This window comes from Hypoxylon trugodes, assembly GCF_022578975.1.
Source record: "Hypoxylon trugodes strain CBS 135444 unplaced genomic scaffold F4822scaffold_7, whole genome shotgun sequence".
Lineage (NCBI taxonomy): Eukaryota > Fungi > Ascomycota > Sordariomycetes > Xylariales > Hypoxylaceae > Hypoxylon > Hypoxylon trugodes.
The window spans coordinates 356,759-372,934 of NW_026250022.1; the positions used below are offsets into that span (position 1 = coordinate 356,759).

At 47.0% G+C, this 16,176-nt stretch overlaps 6 protein-coding genes across 6 annotated transcripts; 4 read left to right on the forward strand and 2 right to left on the reverse strand.

The window, feature by feature from the left end:
• Positions 1–102: 102 nt before the first annotated feature.
• On the forward strand, positions 103–3,001 carry F4822DRAFT_307225 (uncharacterized protein). Its single transcript, XM_051455278.1, has 2 exons — positions 103–678; positions 728–3,001. The coding sequence occupies exons 1-2, from the start codon at positions 488–490 to the stop codon at positions 2,736–2,738; spliced, it is 2,202 nt and encodes a 733-aa protein (XP_051311942.1). The 5' UTR covers positions 103–487; the 3' UTR covers positions 2,739–3,001.
• Positions 3,002–4,298: 1,297 nt separating this feature from the next.
• F4822DRAFT_307359 (uncharacterized protein) lies at positions 4,299–7,844 on the forward strand. The gene is made up of 4 exons (XM_051455279.1): positions 4,299–4,411; positions 4,547–4,935; positions 4,993–6,979; positions 7,034–7,844. The coding sequence occupies exons 1-4, from the start codon at positions 4,406–4,408 to the stop codon at positions 7,769–7,771; spliced, it is 3,120 nt and encodes a 1,039-aa protein (XP_051311943.1). The 5' UTR covers positions 4,299–4,405; the 3' UTR covers positions 7,772–7,844.
• A 431-nt stretch (positions 7,845–8,275) lies between these two features.
• On the forward strand, positions 8,276–10,099 carry F4822DRAFT_307379 (glutathione S-transferase). The gene is made up of 5 exons (XM_051455280.1): positions 8,276–8,584; positions 8,638–8,796; positions 8,857–8,944; positions 8,994–9,477; positions 9,598–10,099. The coding sequence occupies exons 1-5, from the start codon at positions 8,387–8,389 to the stop codon at positions 9,878–9,880; spliced, it is 1,212 nt and encodes a 403-aa protein (XP_051311944.1). The 5' UTR covers positions 8,276–8,386; the 3' UTR covers positions 9,881–10,099.
• A 219-nt stretch (positions 10,100–10,318) lies between these two features.
• Positions 10,319–11,164, reverse strand: F4822DRAFT_431045 (uncharacterized protein; the record flags this gene model as incomplete). Its single annotated transcript, XM_051461417.1, has 1 exon — positions 10,319–11,164. The coding sequence occupies one exon, from the start codon at positions 11,162–11,164 to the stop codon at positions 10,319–10,321; it is 846 nt and encodes a 281-aa protein (XP_051311945.1).
• Positions 11,165–12,196: 1,032 nt separating this feature from the next.
• Positions 12,197–12,705, reverse strand: F4822DRAFT_409144 (uncharacterized protein). Its single transcript, XM_051458631.1, has 2 exons — positions 12,529–12,705; positions 12,197–12,466 (listed from the first exon to the last, which is right to left on the reverse strand). The coding sequence occupies exons 1-2, from the start codon at positions 12,630–12,632 to the stop codon at positions 12,349–12,351; spliced, it is 222 nt and encodes a 73-aa protein (XP_051311946.1). The 5' UTR covers positions 12,633–12,705; the 3' UTR covers positions 12,197–12,348.
• Positions 12,706–13,472: 767 nt separating this feature from the next.
• F4822DRAFT_409145 (cytochrome P450) lies at positions 13,473–15,375 on the forward strand. Its single transcript, XM_051458632.1, has 4 exons — positions 13,473–13,673; positions 13,730–13,880; positions 13,940–13,999; positions 14,048–15,375. The coding sequence occupies exons 1-4, from the start codon at positions 13,617–13,619 to the stop codon at positions 15,265–15,267; spliced, it is 1,488 nt and encodes a 495-aa protein (XP_051311947.1). The 5' UTR covers positions 13,473–13,616; the 3' UTR covers positions 15,268–15,375.
• The last annotated feature ends 801 nt before the right edge of the window (positions 15,376–16,176 follow it).

Here is a 16,176-nt window from a genome sequence, read left to right on the forward strand (position 1 = left end):
CTCGATGGTTCTCTTTTTCATGGAACCACGTTTCCCCCAGGACTTGTTCTTCTGTGGGCAGCCCCAGTTAGCTCTCCGGACGGAACAATCAAGACACGCCCTGATCCTCAGCTAGGAGCGAAATACTAACTCGTTGCCTGGCTGACGACTACTCATCAGAGTCACGTTATAAGGAAATCCTTCGGGGTAGCTTACCAAGTCTAGGTTCCTTGCTAGTCAGCTCAATGAATTTAATACCCTGTTGGGAATTCGGAGTTCCTAGCTGAGGGGAGCTCGGAGCCTTGCTGACATAGCTAACTTTCGTTTTGCTTATACATATGAGGTGAGAGCTTTGAATAGTTTACTGTGTCGGCCCTTTCCTCTCCAACTCACCAATACACTCTTGGTAGAAGAGTCACTCGCTACGTGCGGAGGGACGGACGTTCGCTACGAAGACATTTGTTGAAATTCGGAGGGTTCACTAGGCATTGAAGCTATTTCGGTCACGATGGTTTTAGCACGACACTTTGGGGCCTTGTCGGCCTTTGCCCTTGCTTCACTTGTAAGGGCTTCGTACAATGACACGTACCCTGCGGACTGGTGGCCACATCATTCTAAGAGTGAATGCGCGCCAGAAACTGTTACCAAGACCAAAATCGAGACCGAGACTTGCTACGAAACCGAAACTACGACAGTTTAGTAAGTGTGATAGGGTAGATGAAAGCTACTGAGCTAACACTTCATACAGTGGTGTTACCACCGTTTTCGCTACATATAGTTACGGATATACAGTAACGGACAAGGAAACTCTTACCTATAAGTCAACAGTGACTGATGAAGAGACTACAACCGTTAGCTATGAATCGACAGTGACGGATAATAATACCATCACCGATGTAGAAACTACAACCACGACTGCTACTTACACGTCATTGGTTCCTACTGTTACTACAGAAACACTCACTTTCACGACAGAGATTCCGACCACAGTTATTTCCGGCACTACCTACTCTATGACCCAATATAGCACGTCGGTTTATACTACGGTATCAACATACACAACAAGTGTCCTAATAACTCTAACTGATGTGGTGACGACAACCGACGTGTCGATCTCAGCTTCACCAACTACGGACACTGCCACCGTGACAGCGACGGAGGAGACTACGTCGGTTGTGACTCTCATCTCAACTAGTACATTCCTGACAGTTTCGGAGATCACACTCACTGACTCGGTAGTGAGCACTACGTCGTTCACTACGACACAGGTTCTTACCACCGTCGTATCAGCCACGGTTACGGCCCCTCCAATTTCTATCACTCAGCCACCGGTCACTGTTACTCAACCTCCTGTTACCGTGACGGAGTCGTCGTACATCACAGATGTGCAAACATGCACTATCACCTTAGAAGAAAGCGTCAGCCCACAACCTCTCGATGTTCTCTCTAACTTAACTTGGGGCTGCGGCCCCGGAACTATTTGCGCTCCCCCGAAGCCGGAAGGCTGCAATGTCTGGGCCAATCCTCCCGATGCGACGTATGTTTGCCCAAGCGTGACACACTGTGTCGCGGCTCCGTACTATTTGTTTATTCAATGGCCGGAGTCCCAAACGGGCTACTATCCACCTACAGAACCCTATTTCAACCTTGCGCCACCTGCTTTTGGACTAAGCTATGACATATTCGAGATTGACTATGTAGAAACCACTATAACGACGGATGGCATAACCTACGTCACCTCCACTGGAACCGGAAATTGGGGATCACAGCCAGGCCTTACGGCACCCTATCCAGCGTCTACCCCGGCGATAGCTAAAAAGTACCTCCCATACCATCCTATTCATAAGCGTGCGACTACGCCGTCGACTTGCTACTCCATTTGCAATCAAGCCCAGTTGGAAGGCCAAAGAGTCGGCAAAGACGGGAAAGTACTCTGCGCAGAGGGCTCCTTATTTCGGACTTACGCCCAGAATTGTCGCGAATGTGTCACCAACCACCAGAATTGGGACGACGCGAGTAATGGCTATTTGAAAGGACAATTATCTCAATGGATTGATTTCTGCAACGCTACGGACCCTACCAACCCTATATTTACGTCACCCGAGGGCGAAGTTTCAACTACGGCTGGAGGTTCGACGGGTACTGGAGCTCCGCCAGCCACCAGCACTGGTGTAATTCCTATCACACCGACATCCACATCATCCGCGTCACCCACATCTTCAGCTTCGTTAACTTCGGCCTCTTCAACTACTTCTGAAAGTGCGTCTTCTGCGTCTTCTGCTTCGTCAACTTCTTCTAGCTTTTCTAGTTTCTCTAGTTCTTCTAGCTTCTCTAGTTTTTCTAGTTTTTCTAGTCCTTCCAGTTCTTCGGAAGGGAGTACATCGACCGAGGCTTCGAGCACTGGTAGCAGCAGTAGCGCTAGCAGCACCAGTACCGGCGGCACTACAATTTCTAGCAGCAGTAGTAGTAGTGCCGAGACCAGCGGTAGTACCAGTATCGGTACCAGTACCAGCGGGGGCGGTAGCGGGGGTGAGACTAGCAATAGCAGCAGCGGAGAATCTTTCTCAACTTCGGTGCCTAACACATCTTCACCAGCAAGCAGCGGCGCCGCCTCGTCAACGAGCACGCCGCCTGCTACGGTTCCGGGCAGTACGTCGGCGCCGAGCACGGTACCTACTGGCGGGGCCTATGCGATTCAGAACGGTCGAATCGCCCTTAGCTCCATATTCGGATTTATCTCATTTTTGATCCTCATCTAATGCGCTTAGAGACCCATAATGCTTGATTTTGAAACCTCGGAATATATATACGCATATTCAATTCGAATCCTTCCCTCAGACCATTTATAATTCTTGGCTCGGACATTGCATTGATCTGGTGGTTATACGGTGGGCGGCATGGGCGTGGACGGGCACATTCATTCCTTTTTATACCAACCACAACGATGAAAGTGCTTGAGGAAAAAAGCATATTTATTTGATACCCCGGGGACGTTACACTCCTTACTATGACGAAAAGACCCGCCACGGCCGTATACGATTGATGATTTGAGAGATGTTACAGGATGGGGAGTTGCCCCATTAGGTTTAATAGGCAGATATAAGCTGCTTGGGATGAGGGAGAAGAAGCGAACGCATGGGTTTCCACTACTGGGCCTATATAATTTTCAATGTACATAATTTAGGAAATATTAAAGATAGGGATGTATCCGTTAGGATATCATTCTACGAGGAAGGGGTTTGGTATGGAGCGGTGGGTTAACATTCTACCGTTCTGCTCTAATTATCAAAATATTTCAAAGTCATTTTGGCTGACGATGATGCGATACCGAAACAGAATATTAACATGTAAGACGGCTCGGACTTTTAACAGGGCAAAAAACTCCATCTGATATGAAATTGTGCAGGTTAGTTTCGTTGACAGGAGTCTGTTTGTTACGCCCTTGATTAGACACCTACATCCTAGTAGCCTACATATGTAGGTACTCATACGTGGTTTCCCGTCAGATTGCAACATTTCAAAACACCTCTTTATTTATGATTAGAACGAAAGACCATGTGTAAGTCGTGATGTGTACTATGTATATGTAGGTACCTACCCACATGCAGGTACATAATTATGCCGCTCTATGTACGTATAGTGACTAAGGTACATAGAATCGTGAAGAACTGTTTGGTAACTACGCCACTTTTCGTCTATGCTGTTTCTGGATTCAATAGGGTGCTAAGCCACATTTAACCCCACCATTACGGTGAATCATTTGCTGAGAAATCAGCTGGTTTAGAACGTTAAACCTTCAGTTTCAGGCGGGTTCACTAGCTCAACGCCATCTCAGCAATCTGCAAGAGGAGCTTCCACCTTAACTTTTACAACCTTCTACAGGAAACAGTCGTCTTCGGAATTTACTCGAGAGACATACATCCCAAAAGATCTCACCAGGCAGACATCAGCTGCTTTACTTTTTTAAAAGCTGGTCTTTTTCCCTCTCATAAATTTACATTTGTCCTCTTTTGTTTTTGGACTAGGTTTACCCACTACGTCATTTGGTCAGTTCAAGTACAGATACATCAGATACATACATCCTTGCCTGATTGACTTGATCGGTCTGCCCTGTCTGCCTCGTTTCGGCGCTACTAAGGTCGAGGTATTTGGTGGTGGGGTTGTTGATTTGGGTACCTTTTTCATCTTCCGACCATCTTGTCGTCGCGACATTCGTCCAAACTAACCTAACCCAACCTTCTCATCTGCCTTCTTCCTACCTTACCACATTATCAGCTTACTTCCTTTACCATTCCCCCATCCTACTGCGTCATACCCCTCCCTCCCCCCAGTAAGCAGAGAAGCAAGCTCCACCAGAGCAAACATCGCCAAACTGGGGAAGCGCAAACACGAGAACGGAGACTTGCCTTTCTCCCCTAAGAGAACTATGACCGTAAGTAAATAAAACACCCTTTTTCGAGTCAGTTTGTATATACTTTTGCACATACATAGTCTCAAGTCACACTCTACAATAAAAAAAAAAGGCAATAGAGATACCAAAGGACTAACATTTACCCCTCCTGCGCAGGATACCAAAATGGCTTCAGGCATACCCGAGGTCGATCTGGTCACCCGAGTCCAGGTCGACAACTCCGTCGTTGGCCAAAGCGAGATCGATGAATCCCTCTACAGCCGACAACTCTACGTCCTTGGCCACGAGGCCATGAAGCGCATGGGCGCTTCAAATGTACTTGTGGTTGGTCTGAAGGGCCTTGGTGTTGAGATTTCCAAGAATATTGCTCTTGCTGGTGTCAAGAGCCTAACCCTATACGATCCGACGCCTGTCGCCATCGCCGACCTATCCTCACAATTTTTCCTCCGCCCAGAAGATGTTGGCAAGCCTCGCGATGCTGTCACAGCCCCTCGCGTTGCTGAACTCAACGCCTATACACCCGTAAATATCCACAGTTCGCCTAGGTATGTTAAACATCTTCACCTTTAAGAATATCAAGTGCTAACCTTAAAATTCGACAGTCTCGGCGATGACTTCTCCCAGTTCGACAAATACCAAGTTGTTGTTCTAACCAACTCTCCCCTCAACCTTCAACTAGCCATCGGAGACTACTGCCACTCAAAGGGCATCTACTTTGTAGTTGCGGATACCTTTGGGCTGTTCGGTTCCATTTTCTGCGATTTTGGCAGCAAGTTCACGTGCCTCGATGCGACCGGCGAAAACCCTATCAATGGAATAGTAGCTGGTATCGACGAGGAGGGAGTGGTATCTGCTCTTGATGAGACACGACATGGCCTTGAGGATGGTGACTACGTTACCTTCTCCGAAGTCAGAGGTATGGAGGGCTTGAATGGAGCTGAGCCGAGAAAGGTCACAGTAAAGGGGCCCTACACATTCTCGATTGGCGATGTCTCCGGGCTTGGTCAATACGAAGGCGGTGGTCTATACCAGCAGGTCAAGATGCCCAAGTTCATCGACTTCAAGACGATTTCTGCGGCTTTACGCGATCCCGAATTCGTCATTTCCGATTTCGCCAAGTTTGACCGACCACACCAACTCCATGTTGGTTTTGAAGCGCTTCATGCTTTCGCCCAGTCACAAGGCCGCCTCCCTCGACCCAAGAACGATGAAGATGCTGACGTTGTGGTTGCGTCTGTCAAGGCGTTTGTTCAGAAGGAAAAATTGGACCTCGAGATTGACGAGAAGCTTATCAAGGAATTGAGCTACCAGGCCCAGGGTGATCTAAACCCTATGGCCGCCTTGTTTGGCGGACTTACTGCTCAAGAGGTCCTCAAGGCTGTGTCCGGAAAGTTCCACCCGATCAAGCAGTGGTTCTACTTCGACTCGTTGGAGTCGCTCCCTACCAACTCCGCCCGAACTGAGGAGCTTTGCAAGCCGATTGGATCCCGATATGATGGTCAGATCGCGGTGTTCGGTAAGGAATACCAGGACAAGATTGCGAATATTAAGCAATTCCTTGTAGGTGCAGGCGCGATTGGGTGTGAAATGCTCAAGAACTGGGCTATGATCGGCTTGGGTGTAGGACCGAAAGGTGAAATTATCGTGACTGATATGGATTCGATCGAGAAGAGCAATCTGAACCGTCAGTTCTTATTCCGGCCTAAGGATGTTGGCCAGATGAAGAGCGACTGTGCTGCTAAGGCCGTGCAGGCTATGAACCCCGAGCTTGCAGGACACATCGAGTGCTTGAAGGATCGTGTTAGTCCCGAGACTGAGCATATCTTTAACAAGGATTTCTGGGAATCCTTAGATGGTGTTACCAATGCGCTCGACAATGTAGAGGCCAGAACATATGTCGACCGACGATGCGTCTTCTTCCGCAAGCCTCTACTGGAAAGCGGCACCCTTGGCACCAAGGGTAACACACAAGTTGTTCTTCCCATGCTTACCGAGTCATACTCTTCTTCTCAGGATCCTCCTGAGGTATCATTCCCAATGTGTACTCTAAGAAGTTTCCCGAACCGAATCGAGCACACCATCGCATGGGCTCGCGAGCTCTTCGAGACTTCCTTCGTTAAGTCTGCCGAAACCGTCAACCTCTACTTGTCTCAGCCTAACTATCTCGATACAACACTGAAGCAAGGCGGTAACGAGAAGCCGACTTTAGAGACGATCCGTGATTACCTTGTGACGGATAAGCCTTTAAGTTTCGAAGACTGCATTATTTGGGCACGAATGTTGTTTGAGAGGCAGTACAACAATGCCATTCAACAGCTTCTCTACAACTTCCCTAAGGACTCAACGTCCTCGAGCGGCACTCCCTTCTGGTCTGGTCCGAAGCGCGCCCCCGACCCATTAAAATTTGACCCCAAGAATCCTACCCACTTTGGCTTCATTGTTGCTGCGGCCAATCTACATGCATTCAACTACAATATCAACACCAAGGGCGTCAATGAGAGTCTGTACTTGAAGGTTTTAGATAATATGATTGTCCCCGACTTCTCTCCCGACCCCGGCGTCAGGATTCAGGCGAATGACAATGATCCCGTAAGTTTATATAATTTCTTATCATATATGGATTATAGCTGATTGCTTGGCCAGGACCCGAACTCCAACAACAACTCTTCTGCCTTCGACGATAACACCGAGATACAGAAGATCATTAACGGTCTCCCGGCCCCTAACGAGCTCGCCGGGTTTAAGTTGACTCCGGTAGAGTTCGAGAAGGACGACGACACAAACCATCACATTGATTTTATCACAGCTGCAAGCAATTTGCGAGCTGACAACTACAAGATCGAGAAGGCAGATAGACACAAGACGAAGTTTATCGCTGGAAAGATCATCCCCGCTATCGCGACCACGACTGCATTGGTCACTGGTCTTGTCGTATTAGAACTGTACAAGATTATCGACGGAAAGACCGATATTGAGCAGTACAAGAACGGTTTTGTCAACCTTGCTCTACCATTCTTTGGTTTCAGTGAACCGATCGCCAGCCCTAAGGTCGAGTACAGAGGGCCGAACGGCAAGGTCACGCTAGACAAAATATGGGATCGTTTTGAAGTTTCGAATATAACATTGAAGGAACTGCTTGACGACTTCGAGAAGCGTGGCCTGAACATTAGTATGCTCAGCTCGGGAGTAAGCCTACTCTACGCCAGCTTCTTCCCACCCGGGAAGTTAAAGGAGAGATACCCCCTGAAGCTAAGCCAGCTTGTCGAGACGGTCTCCAAGAAGCCCATTCCGGACCACCAGAAGGAGCTCATTTTCGAGATGGTGGCCGAGGATCTAGATGAGGAGGATGTGGAAGTGCCTTACATCAAGGTTAAGATCTGATGGATGTGCAGTGATACTCTGAATCGGCTCAATCGGCAATGCAGAGCAATATCTAATACTCGCTGCTCAGGTGTTTTATTCATTCAAGGGTTATGGGATAGATATCTTGTATGAACGGGGTTAGTTCCCCGTTTACTGCCTAAATTTAACGATAGGGGCTATTGCTGCCACGAGTATCAGTACCCTTTGAGAAATAGTAAAATAGAGTTGCTTTTGCCCAACATGTTTCTACTGACTTCTAATTTGTCAAGTGTCTTTCTTCCAGCCCCCTTATTAATTCTAGTATATCTAGTTAGGGTCCCGGACTTCCCCACAGCCACCGAGGTACTTATTACCGATTACTATTCTTATGGCGTCTAACTCCACTATGTTACCGAGCTAAGGGGGATTAGTCATGGTACGCCGTTTACGTCACGATCCGTAATCGTAGTATAATCCATGAATAAGGGTAGATCATGACAAAGCCGGGTACTTACAAAGTGCACGCCATCTCCGCATCACCTGATTCGAAGATTCACCCCTCCGCTAGGTAGTAGTTAATTTGGAGAGTAAGAGGGCTTCATAAGGGTCTTAGTATAAATATCTTAGATTGGAGTAGATAAGTCCCCCGCATTCATGAATATTAAAACGGCGGATTTGTTTGCGCTTGGTCGTGTTGCGACGTTATCTTCGAGACCAACTTTGAGATCAATTACATCACCATTGGTGAATAAATCAATTTGGGATAGGAGACGATTTTCGAGTCTTGAGAAAGGAAGAGAATTTCGAAAAGGGATCATATCGGATTCGATTGTGAAGCAACAAGTTAGAATGGTGAGAATGAGCCCCGATTGAGAGAATAGAATTCTAGCTAACACGAGAAACAGGCTTCTAAGATTACAGACTGGGTCAAGCAAGGCGATACCAGTGGCGAGTTCAAACGCCAGGCCAGTTCGTTCCGCGAGTGGATATCGACGGAGCCTGGCGCGAGGTTCCCGCCTGAGAAAGGAAGATATCACCTTTATGTCAGCTATGCGTGTCCTTGGGTATGTCCCGTGTTCCCTAGTTCGAGTATACGAAGGCTAGACCGTTAACATTCTACGTAGGCCACGCGAGCTCTTATCGCGAGGAAGCTGAAGGGTTTGGAGGATTTTATTACATTCTCAAGCGTGCACTGGTATATGGGCGAGAAGGGTAAGTCAGCCATATAAGCCGAAAGGTCTAGAGAACTAATGAAGTGTAGGATGGCGTTTTCCCACACCCGAGGATACAGACGCCGCGGGCGAAAACGTGATTCCGGACCCAGTCCCCGGCCATGAATCCTACACGCACCTGCGACAGCTCTACTTCGGCGTAGACCCGGAGTACAAGGGGCGTTTCACGGTTCCGGTACTCTTCGACAAGAAGGCCAACACCATCGTCAACAACGAGAGCAGCGAGATCCTGCGTATGTTTGGTACTGCATTTAACGATCAATTACCTCCCGAGTACGCGAAAATAGATTTGTATCCCGAGGAGTTGAGGGCGCATATTGAGGATGCGTTTGGTTGGACGTATGATGATATTAATAACGGTGTTTATAAAAGCGGTTTTGCGACGACCCAGGAGGCGTATGAGGGAAATGTGAAGAAGTTGTTTGATGCATTGGACAAGGCGGAGAGGCATTTGAGGGAGACGGGAGGACCGTATTGGTTTGGGGATAGGATTACCGAGGTTGATGTTAGACTGTGAGTCTCCTTGTCCCTTTTCCTAACGTATCTACTAGAAACGGATCCTTGGCGACGACCGAGCGAGTTGCTTGGTCGCTTGACTGACATCTGACGTTGACAACTAACCTGAGGGAATAGGTTCCCAACACTGATCCGATTCGACCCAGTCTATGTCCAGCACTTTAAGTGCAATATCCGGGATATCCGGTCTGGATATCCGCATCTACATAATTACACCAGGAACCTATATTGGAAGAATGCGGCCTTCAGGGATACGACGAATTTCTTGCACATCAAGAATCATTATACGCGTAGTCACACTCAAATCAACCCACATTCGATTACACCGCTGGGACCTGTCCCGGATATTTTACCCCTTGACGAGGAGGTTGAGGCTGTGAAGGCGGCTTTAGCGAAATAAACGAAGCAAGGGGTTTCGTTTGGATAGGGCGTCAGTGGTAACACCCGGTGTTAAATAGACACCATTATTATTTCTGTTTCACCCCTTGGTTCCTGAATTGCAATGTGCTAATAGATGTCCTTTGAGTAAGTCAGTTTGGTTTTAATTAAGAACTTGGTCGGACGATCACAGCGTTCAAGCAGTCCCTCGGTCAGGTAGGCATTAACGCATAGAAGAGCGAGCAAATCCATTTCGATCCTACAGAAGTTGGTATCCAGCGACGGGGCCAACGAGGGGTATATCCTCCACAACCAGCAAAAGCCAAGCGGTCAAAGCAACGGGGTATCAGCCGAATATTCCTCCACATAACCGTTCGTAACACAAGCCCTTTTCCGTTGATGAATACCCTTCTCCAGTCAGAAACTCCGAACTCCATAACTTTCCTCATGATCATAATGATTACTCGAACACCTTGTTCCAAGCCCGGCTCACGGCCATTGTAGCCGATCGCGCGATTCCCTTGCCCTTATCCTTCTCTTCTTCCCCGGTTTCCGCTCGCTCCATGCGCTCGAGGTCGGCTTCGGTGGGATCTGGGAAGGGGAAGTTGGGGTCGATGGCTTTGTTGCCAGTCGTAGCAGTCGAAGTGCTTGCATCAGCGTCTTTGCTCGAATCTTTCTCTTTGGCTTTCTGTTTAGCTGCCTTTTTAGCCTCTTTAGCCTCTTTAACTGCAGCTGCAGCTCGTCGGGCCGCGGTCATAGGGCCTTCAATATTTATAGTGCTAAGAGAGGCGGAGGTGGGCGTTCGAGTTAGTGTTTGCTCGAACGTGACGCTGTACTCGCTGGTTACCGTGATACCTCCCATGCCGGAGCTAAGCGGGACGGTTGGATGTGGGTTCACCCAGCCGGCGAAGGAAGGAGGGGGACGAGGTTCAGCATCGGGATCGGTACTAGATGCTGATGCGCCTTCTTTGGTTGATGATAACTTCTCGCGACTGAGCATGCGCTTTAGGGTTGCGCGAAATCCGCGCTTTTTCTCTTCTTGGTGAGAGGAGTCGGAACCGTCGCCAGATTGCTTGTCGGATTCTGATGAACTGCCTCGGGGCGTCTCGATTCCCATTGCCGCGAGACCGATGAGCTCTGGGGGTGGAGGAGGGGGTCTGAGAGGTATAGGAGGCGGAGGTCTAAGGGGTATAGGAGGATGGGGGGCAGGTCTGTGGGGGACTAGGAAATCGCTTCTCTCTTCGTCGACAGGAGGAATAAGCTGGGACGGAGGGGTTATAAGGCGTATTGTAGGTCGAGGAGGCATTGTTGCGGATGTATTTCGAGATTTTATTATGATGGGTTTGAATGATTGAAACTGAGTCACTGTCTTTTTTGGCAGCGAGAGAGATGGGATTCAAAGTTGATGTGACGAGGTAAAACTTGAAAAACAAAAAAGAAAACAAGAGTGATTGGATAGAGTTCTAATCTCGCGAGGGTCCTCGTCGCTCTATTGAGTTCGGGGGATTTGTTTCGCTGACTACTCGCTCTGTATGCGCACGACTAAGCTGGTGTTTCGGGGTAGGGTCTAGCCTAGAGTTCTTGCGAATTAACCCATGGTGTCCCACGGCGGCGTAGTGAAAGACATCAGTCGGCGACATGGTCGTCATATCAATGAACGTATGCCAAACAGCGCATTATTATTGTGCCATAACTCTTCTCTTGTTCACCTACAGACCTACAGACTTCATCAAAGGCGATAATACGGCCCATATTCCTCTGAACTGACTTGTAAGGACAGTATCTGATAGTATATGTGACTATTCCGTAGGACTTTTCACATCCATTTACGGTAGTGACATTTTAGGTTACCGTGAACGCCAATACCAATTTTTTATACAATGAATTACTGTCTTCCTAGGCATCTTTTATAGGAGGATTACCACCTATTCAGATGAAATGATACTTCCTTTGGGATGGTTTTTGCTTGCCAATCCTGCTCTAGATTTTCAACTGTACATTTAAAATACAATCCCCTTTTTATTTTTTTTTTCTATATCACATTAAATCATCTCTACTCTGTCGGCGTAAGTACAGAAAATTCACAAGACCTTTAAAACCCCGGATTATGAGTAGTCCTCGATAATCTACAAGGAAATGCTTCAGGGTGATGCTAATAATTCAGTAAATATCAAAGGGTTTAATGAGACTTTTAAATGGTTTTTGTGATGGTATTTCTAAATGGTGTTCCCTGGAATCAAGGCACAGTTGATCCGTCCGTCCATAGACTGTGGACAATAGGCGAAAAAGGAGGCTACACTCACGTGAATCCGCGCGAAGTCTGGTCGGAACAGCAATATAGTAAAATGGAAATTTCCAATTTATTCTCTCATATGTAAAAACTAAAGCTCGATGGCTTCCACCGAGTGAAGAATTTTAAAACTCGCCTTGGTACCTAGGTGGTTAGATACCACGAAACTAGATTGCCTTTCCCATGAAACCCTCTCCTTATTAATAATCGCAAGTGCATCCGTCAGCTTTGCAGCATATTCCCCCAGTGCCGCGTGTCATGCAAGATGTGCCCTGGGGACAGCCTGAGCATTCCGGTCCATCTGGACCGACACAATAACTAGAAAATAGTTAGTATCTAACACATACCTAGGTATTGTACGGATTATGAGTAGTACTTACGCGTCGGTACTTTCCTGGCGATTGAGTAGTTTAGGTTCATAAGCAAGGGCTTGCGCAGAGGTTGCAAGATAAGTCAAGGCGACGGCGACGGTGATGAACTTCATGGTTGCGAGCTTGTAATGAAATCTACTGGCGTAGTTATATAGAGTTGTATGACTTGATGTATGATGGTAAAATGGATTAACTTGAGCTATGAGGGTAGAACGAGCTGAATCAACGCTCATTATATACTATTTCTTGTTAAGATACCTACGTACGTAGTGGCGTTTAAATTGCTTCATTTCAACTCCTCACCGACAATTACAGTCCCGTGGCAGGGGAAGTTTCTATCCAAGACGTTGGTTTATTCTTCAAACTATTGTTTTCATCAATTTGATTACGATCCGATCGCCCACGATGCGGTTAGTTAGTTCGTTGATTAGCACTGAGGTAAGGGTTAAATTTCAGCCCTAGCAGTTCTTACACCTGGAAATTGCAATATTGACGCTTATAGATTTTCTGTATCACGTTTATGATTTTCGTCTCTACCTAGGTGTGTATTTATTTCCCAGATACCTGGGTACCCCTGTTACTCCTTAGCCCCTAACCCCTATGCTGCATGACTTTTTACTTTTTCATTATCCCTTTCCCAAAGCAATGATCGTAACACCCGCGCAGGGATATGGGTTCAAGTGCAATTATCATGAATAATGTGCGGCTAGTCAGTTATTACTTATGTAAGTTTTATGGAATCAACAGAGTATAGACAAGCTAATTCAAGAAGCCATAGGAAGTTTGTATACGCAGCTAGCTAATTGCTTCAGTATATGTTCTAATCTAGGTAATTATTCCCGACGGATCTTACCAACTCAAGTATCAGATAGCATTAAATAGCATAACATGATTGGATATCTCGTATGCAGTCAGCGGTTCGGGATAAGCAGAGGCTCTATCACTGTTCAGTTCTTCTAGTCAGATAGTCAGCAATGACGTTGGTGATGATTATGTTTCTCCGAGAAGATTTTTATATAACTAGAAGTTCTTGACGGGTTAATCCTAAATTTTCACATGCTCCTACCATATGCCTATCTCGATGACCATCCTTTCTCATGGCGAACACCCTTTTGTTGGTGGTATACTATGCCGTACCAGCTTTTATAACCTGTGTGAGTGGGAAAAAGATCCTGGTTGAATATGAAGTAGTATCTAACAACTATTAAAGTTCGTTCTATACGTGCTCTATCAAATATTCTTTCATCCGCTTAGAAGTTACCCCGGGCCATTTACGGCTAAGTTGTGGGATATCTATAATGCATACCCTGCATATAATCAGGACGCACACTTAATCGCAAGACAGAATCAATTGAAGTATGGTAAGAATACGACTATCTGCCTTGAACTAGTGTAATAGCAATGACTGAGAGTAAGATAGGTCCGGTAATTAGGCATGGCCCAAATAAACTTGTGTTCAACTCTCTTTTGGCCTTGCGAGGCGAGTTCTCTATTTGTTCTTAAATGGGTGTCGCTAATTGGAAGCAAGACATCTATCAGAATGACCGGCTTACCAAAACTGGGGCTTATGCGGTGATGAGGGCAGACGCGACAGCCCGGAATGTTTTCAACGCAAGGAACAACGGCTTGATTGACCGATTCATGCGACGTTTTGAGCCTACCATGGTAGAACAAGTCGACATATTCCTCGAGCAGCTATTGATTGCATCTCGGAAGTCTATCCCGGTTGATATGACAGACCGGGCAAAACGTCTTGGCATGGACATCGCTGGTTTACTTGGGTTTGGGTATGACCTCCGCCTTCAAACGAGCGACGAAAACTACCCGATTCTCAAAGCCATAGGAAAAAGCGGCTTCTGGGCCTATGTTTTCTTTCACTGCCCTTCACTGAGGTTCTGGGCCCGACCATCTACTCTACTATCTGCCGGTTCAGTTATAATCTCTCGTACCTCGCGAGAGAAACGCGCAAAACGGGATCTGTACTCTCTCGTTTCAGATGCCCTAGACAGTGAGGCTGGTGGCGTACGACAGAGCGATCTGTGGAGCGACGCAACTTTCCTAGGGACTAATGGAGATACGGTCAAGACTATGCTGGCTGCTACGTTCTTCTACCTATCACGGAATCCGAAATGCTACGAAAAATTGGCTTATGAAATACGTTCTATGTTTACGAGTAGCCGCGAGATCTCTGGTCCGACACTCGCAAGTTGCCAATGCCTTCGCGCGTGTATTGATGAATCTTTGCGTATGTCTCCACCTACGCCAGGGGTCTTTTGGAGGGAGCAGGTCACGGACGACAGCGATAATCGGCCTTTGACCATTGACGGATGCACGATTCCTCGGGGAGTTCAAGTCGGCGTGAATACGTATTCAATTCTCCATGACGAAGACGTCTTCCCGAACCCATTCACATTTGCCCCTGAACGGTGGCTGAGTTCTGTGTCACCCGAGATGGCGAAGCTGATGAGTGATGCTTTCATCCCGTTTTCAATTGGCCCTACGCAGTGCGCTGAGAAGTCGATGGCGTACTTGGGAGTGAGTTTAATAATTGCTAAGACATTCTGGCTTTTCGACTTCGAACAAGCGCCGGGTGAATTGGGCAAGATAGGAGGCGGGGGTCCTGGTATGGGACAAGGTCGAGAGCGTTCGGATGAGTTCCAGCTTTACGATCGCTTCACTTCTGGACATAAAGGGCCTTACTTGGTTTTCAGGACTCGTGGTGATCTTTGGAAGGATATTAGAGCGTAAGGGTCGAGAGGGGGGTTGATGTATGGTATCTCGGGGCATACATAAGATATCTATCGGTTACAAATAACCCGGGCTTTAAGAAGGAATAGAAAAAATGTGTGTGATAGCTTAGATTTAAGGCTAACATAAGCTATACAATTGTTTCCACGAAATGTTTCTTAGATCGCGTGTGACGATTATAGTCTGGGGTAGCCTCCTTCGTCACCTTCTCCTCCCGCGGCGCTGAAATTCAGAAACCAAACAACTTTCGCCCAATAATCAGAATGTTTGAAACAAATCCTTTATTTTTAGATGTTTAATAGATGAAAAGAGATTATTGTGCATGACAACTACCGGGAAAGGTGGATATAGGTATCAGTCTATGTGGGTCGGATTCGTCAACCATCTTCGTCCCATTCGAACCATCTCAAGTCTAAAATTTGTGACGATGCTTGAACCGTCGAATCGTCCGAAAGCTTTGACAATAATGTCGTCGTGATTGGCGGATCGGATTGCTAGGGTCCCCCGATGGCCCCCAGGTTCCCTGTAAACATCATTCTACTGAACAAGGCTCAGCTTTTTATCATATTCGCAGTCTACACCTCCGCGTAAGGGACGCGTAATAGTACCCTAAGAGGCTGAGGCTAGTATACATAAAATTGACAATGGTAACATTCACGATGGAGAGGCGAATACCTGACGAGTCCTTGGTGTTGATATGCCAAGATAGAGCCATAGAGGACCCACGATGCATAACGAGCATTACGAATTGGTATCTCCTTAATTGCGATTGGTGGATCCAAAGATGAATCAATTGCCTTGGTAGAGCCTCTCTTTAGAGGTTTAAAAGAGTATCGTGTCGCCAAATTTCGTTGTGATCTTCACTCGTAGTCAAGCCAACCTCCAAGGCAGCTCATCCTCTATCCAGTC

Coding starts and splice junctions, on each gene's coding strand:
- F4822DRAFT_307225 (XM_051455278.1), top strand. CDS start 488: ATGGTTTTAGCACGACACTTTGGGGCCTTGTCGGCCTTTGCCCTTGCT. Junction 679..727: donor ACCGAAACTACGACAGTTTA/GTAAGTGTGATA, acceptor CACTTCATACAG/TGGTGTTACCACCGTTTTCG.
- F4822DRAFT_307359 (XM_051455279.1), top strand. Junction 4,936..4,992: donor AATATCCACAGTTCGCCTAG/GTATGTTAAACA, acceptor AAAATTCGACAG/TCTCGGCGATGACTTCTCCC. Junction 6,980..7,033: donor AGGCGAATGACAATGATCCC/GTAAGTTTATAT, acceptor TTGCTTGGCCAG/GACCCGAACTCCAACAACAA.
- F4822DRAFT_409144 (XM_051458631.1), bottom strand. CDS start 12,632: ATGAAGTTCATCACCGTCGCCGTCGCCTTGACTTATCTTGCAACCTCT. Junction 12,467..12,528: donor CGCCAGGAAAGTACCGACGC/GTAAGTACTACT, acceptor ACTATTTTCTAG/TTATTGTGTCGGTCCAGATG.
- F4822DRAFT_409145 (XM_051458632.1), top strand. CDS start 13,617: ATGGCGAACACCCTTTTGTTGGTGGTATACTATGCCGTACCAGCTTTT. Junction 13,881..13,939: donor ACAGAATCAATTGAAGTATG/GTAAGAATACGA, acceptor AGAGTAAGATAG/GTCCGGTAATTAGGCATGGC. Junction 14,000..14,047: donor CTCTCTTTTGGCCTTGCGAG/GCGAGTTCTCTA, acceptor ATTGGAAGCAAG/ACATCTATCAGAATGACCGG.
- F4822DRAFT_307379 (XM_051455280.1), top strand. CDS start 8,387: ATGAATATTAAAACGGCGGATTTGTTTGCGCTTGGTCGTGTTGCGACG. Junction 8,585..8,637: donor TGAAGCAACAAGTTAGAATG/GTGAGAATGAGC, acceptor CACGAGAAACAG/GCTTCTAAGATTACAGACTG. Junction 9,478..9,597: donor ACCGAGGTTGATGTTAGACT/GTGAGTCTCCTT, acceptor CTGAGGGAATAG/GTTCCCAACACTGATCCGAT.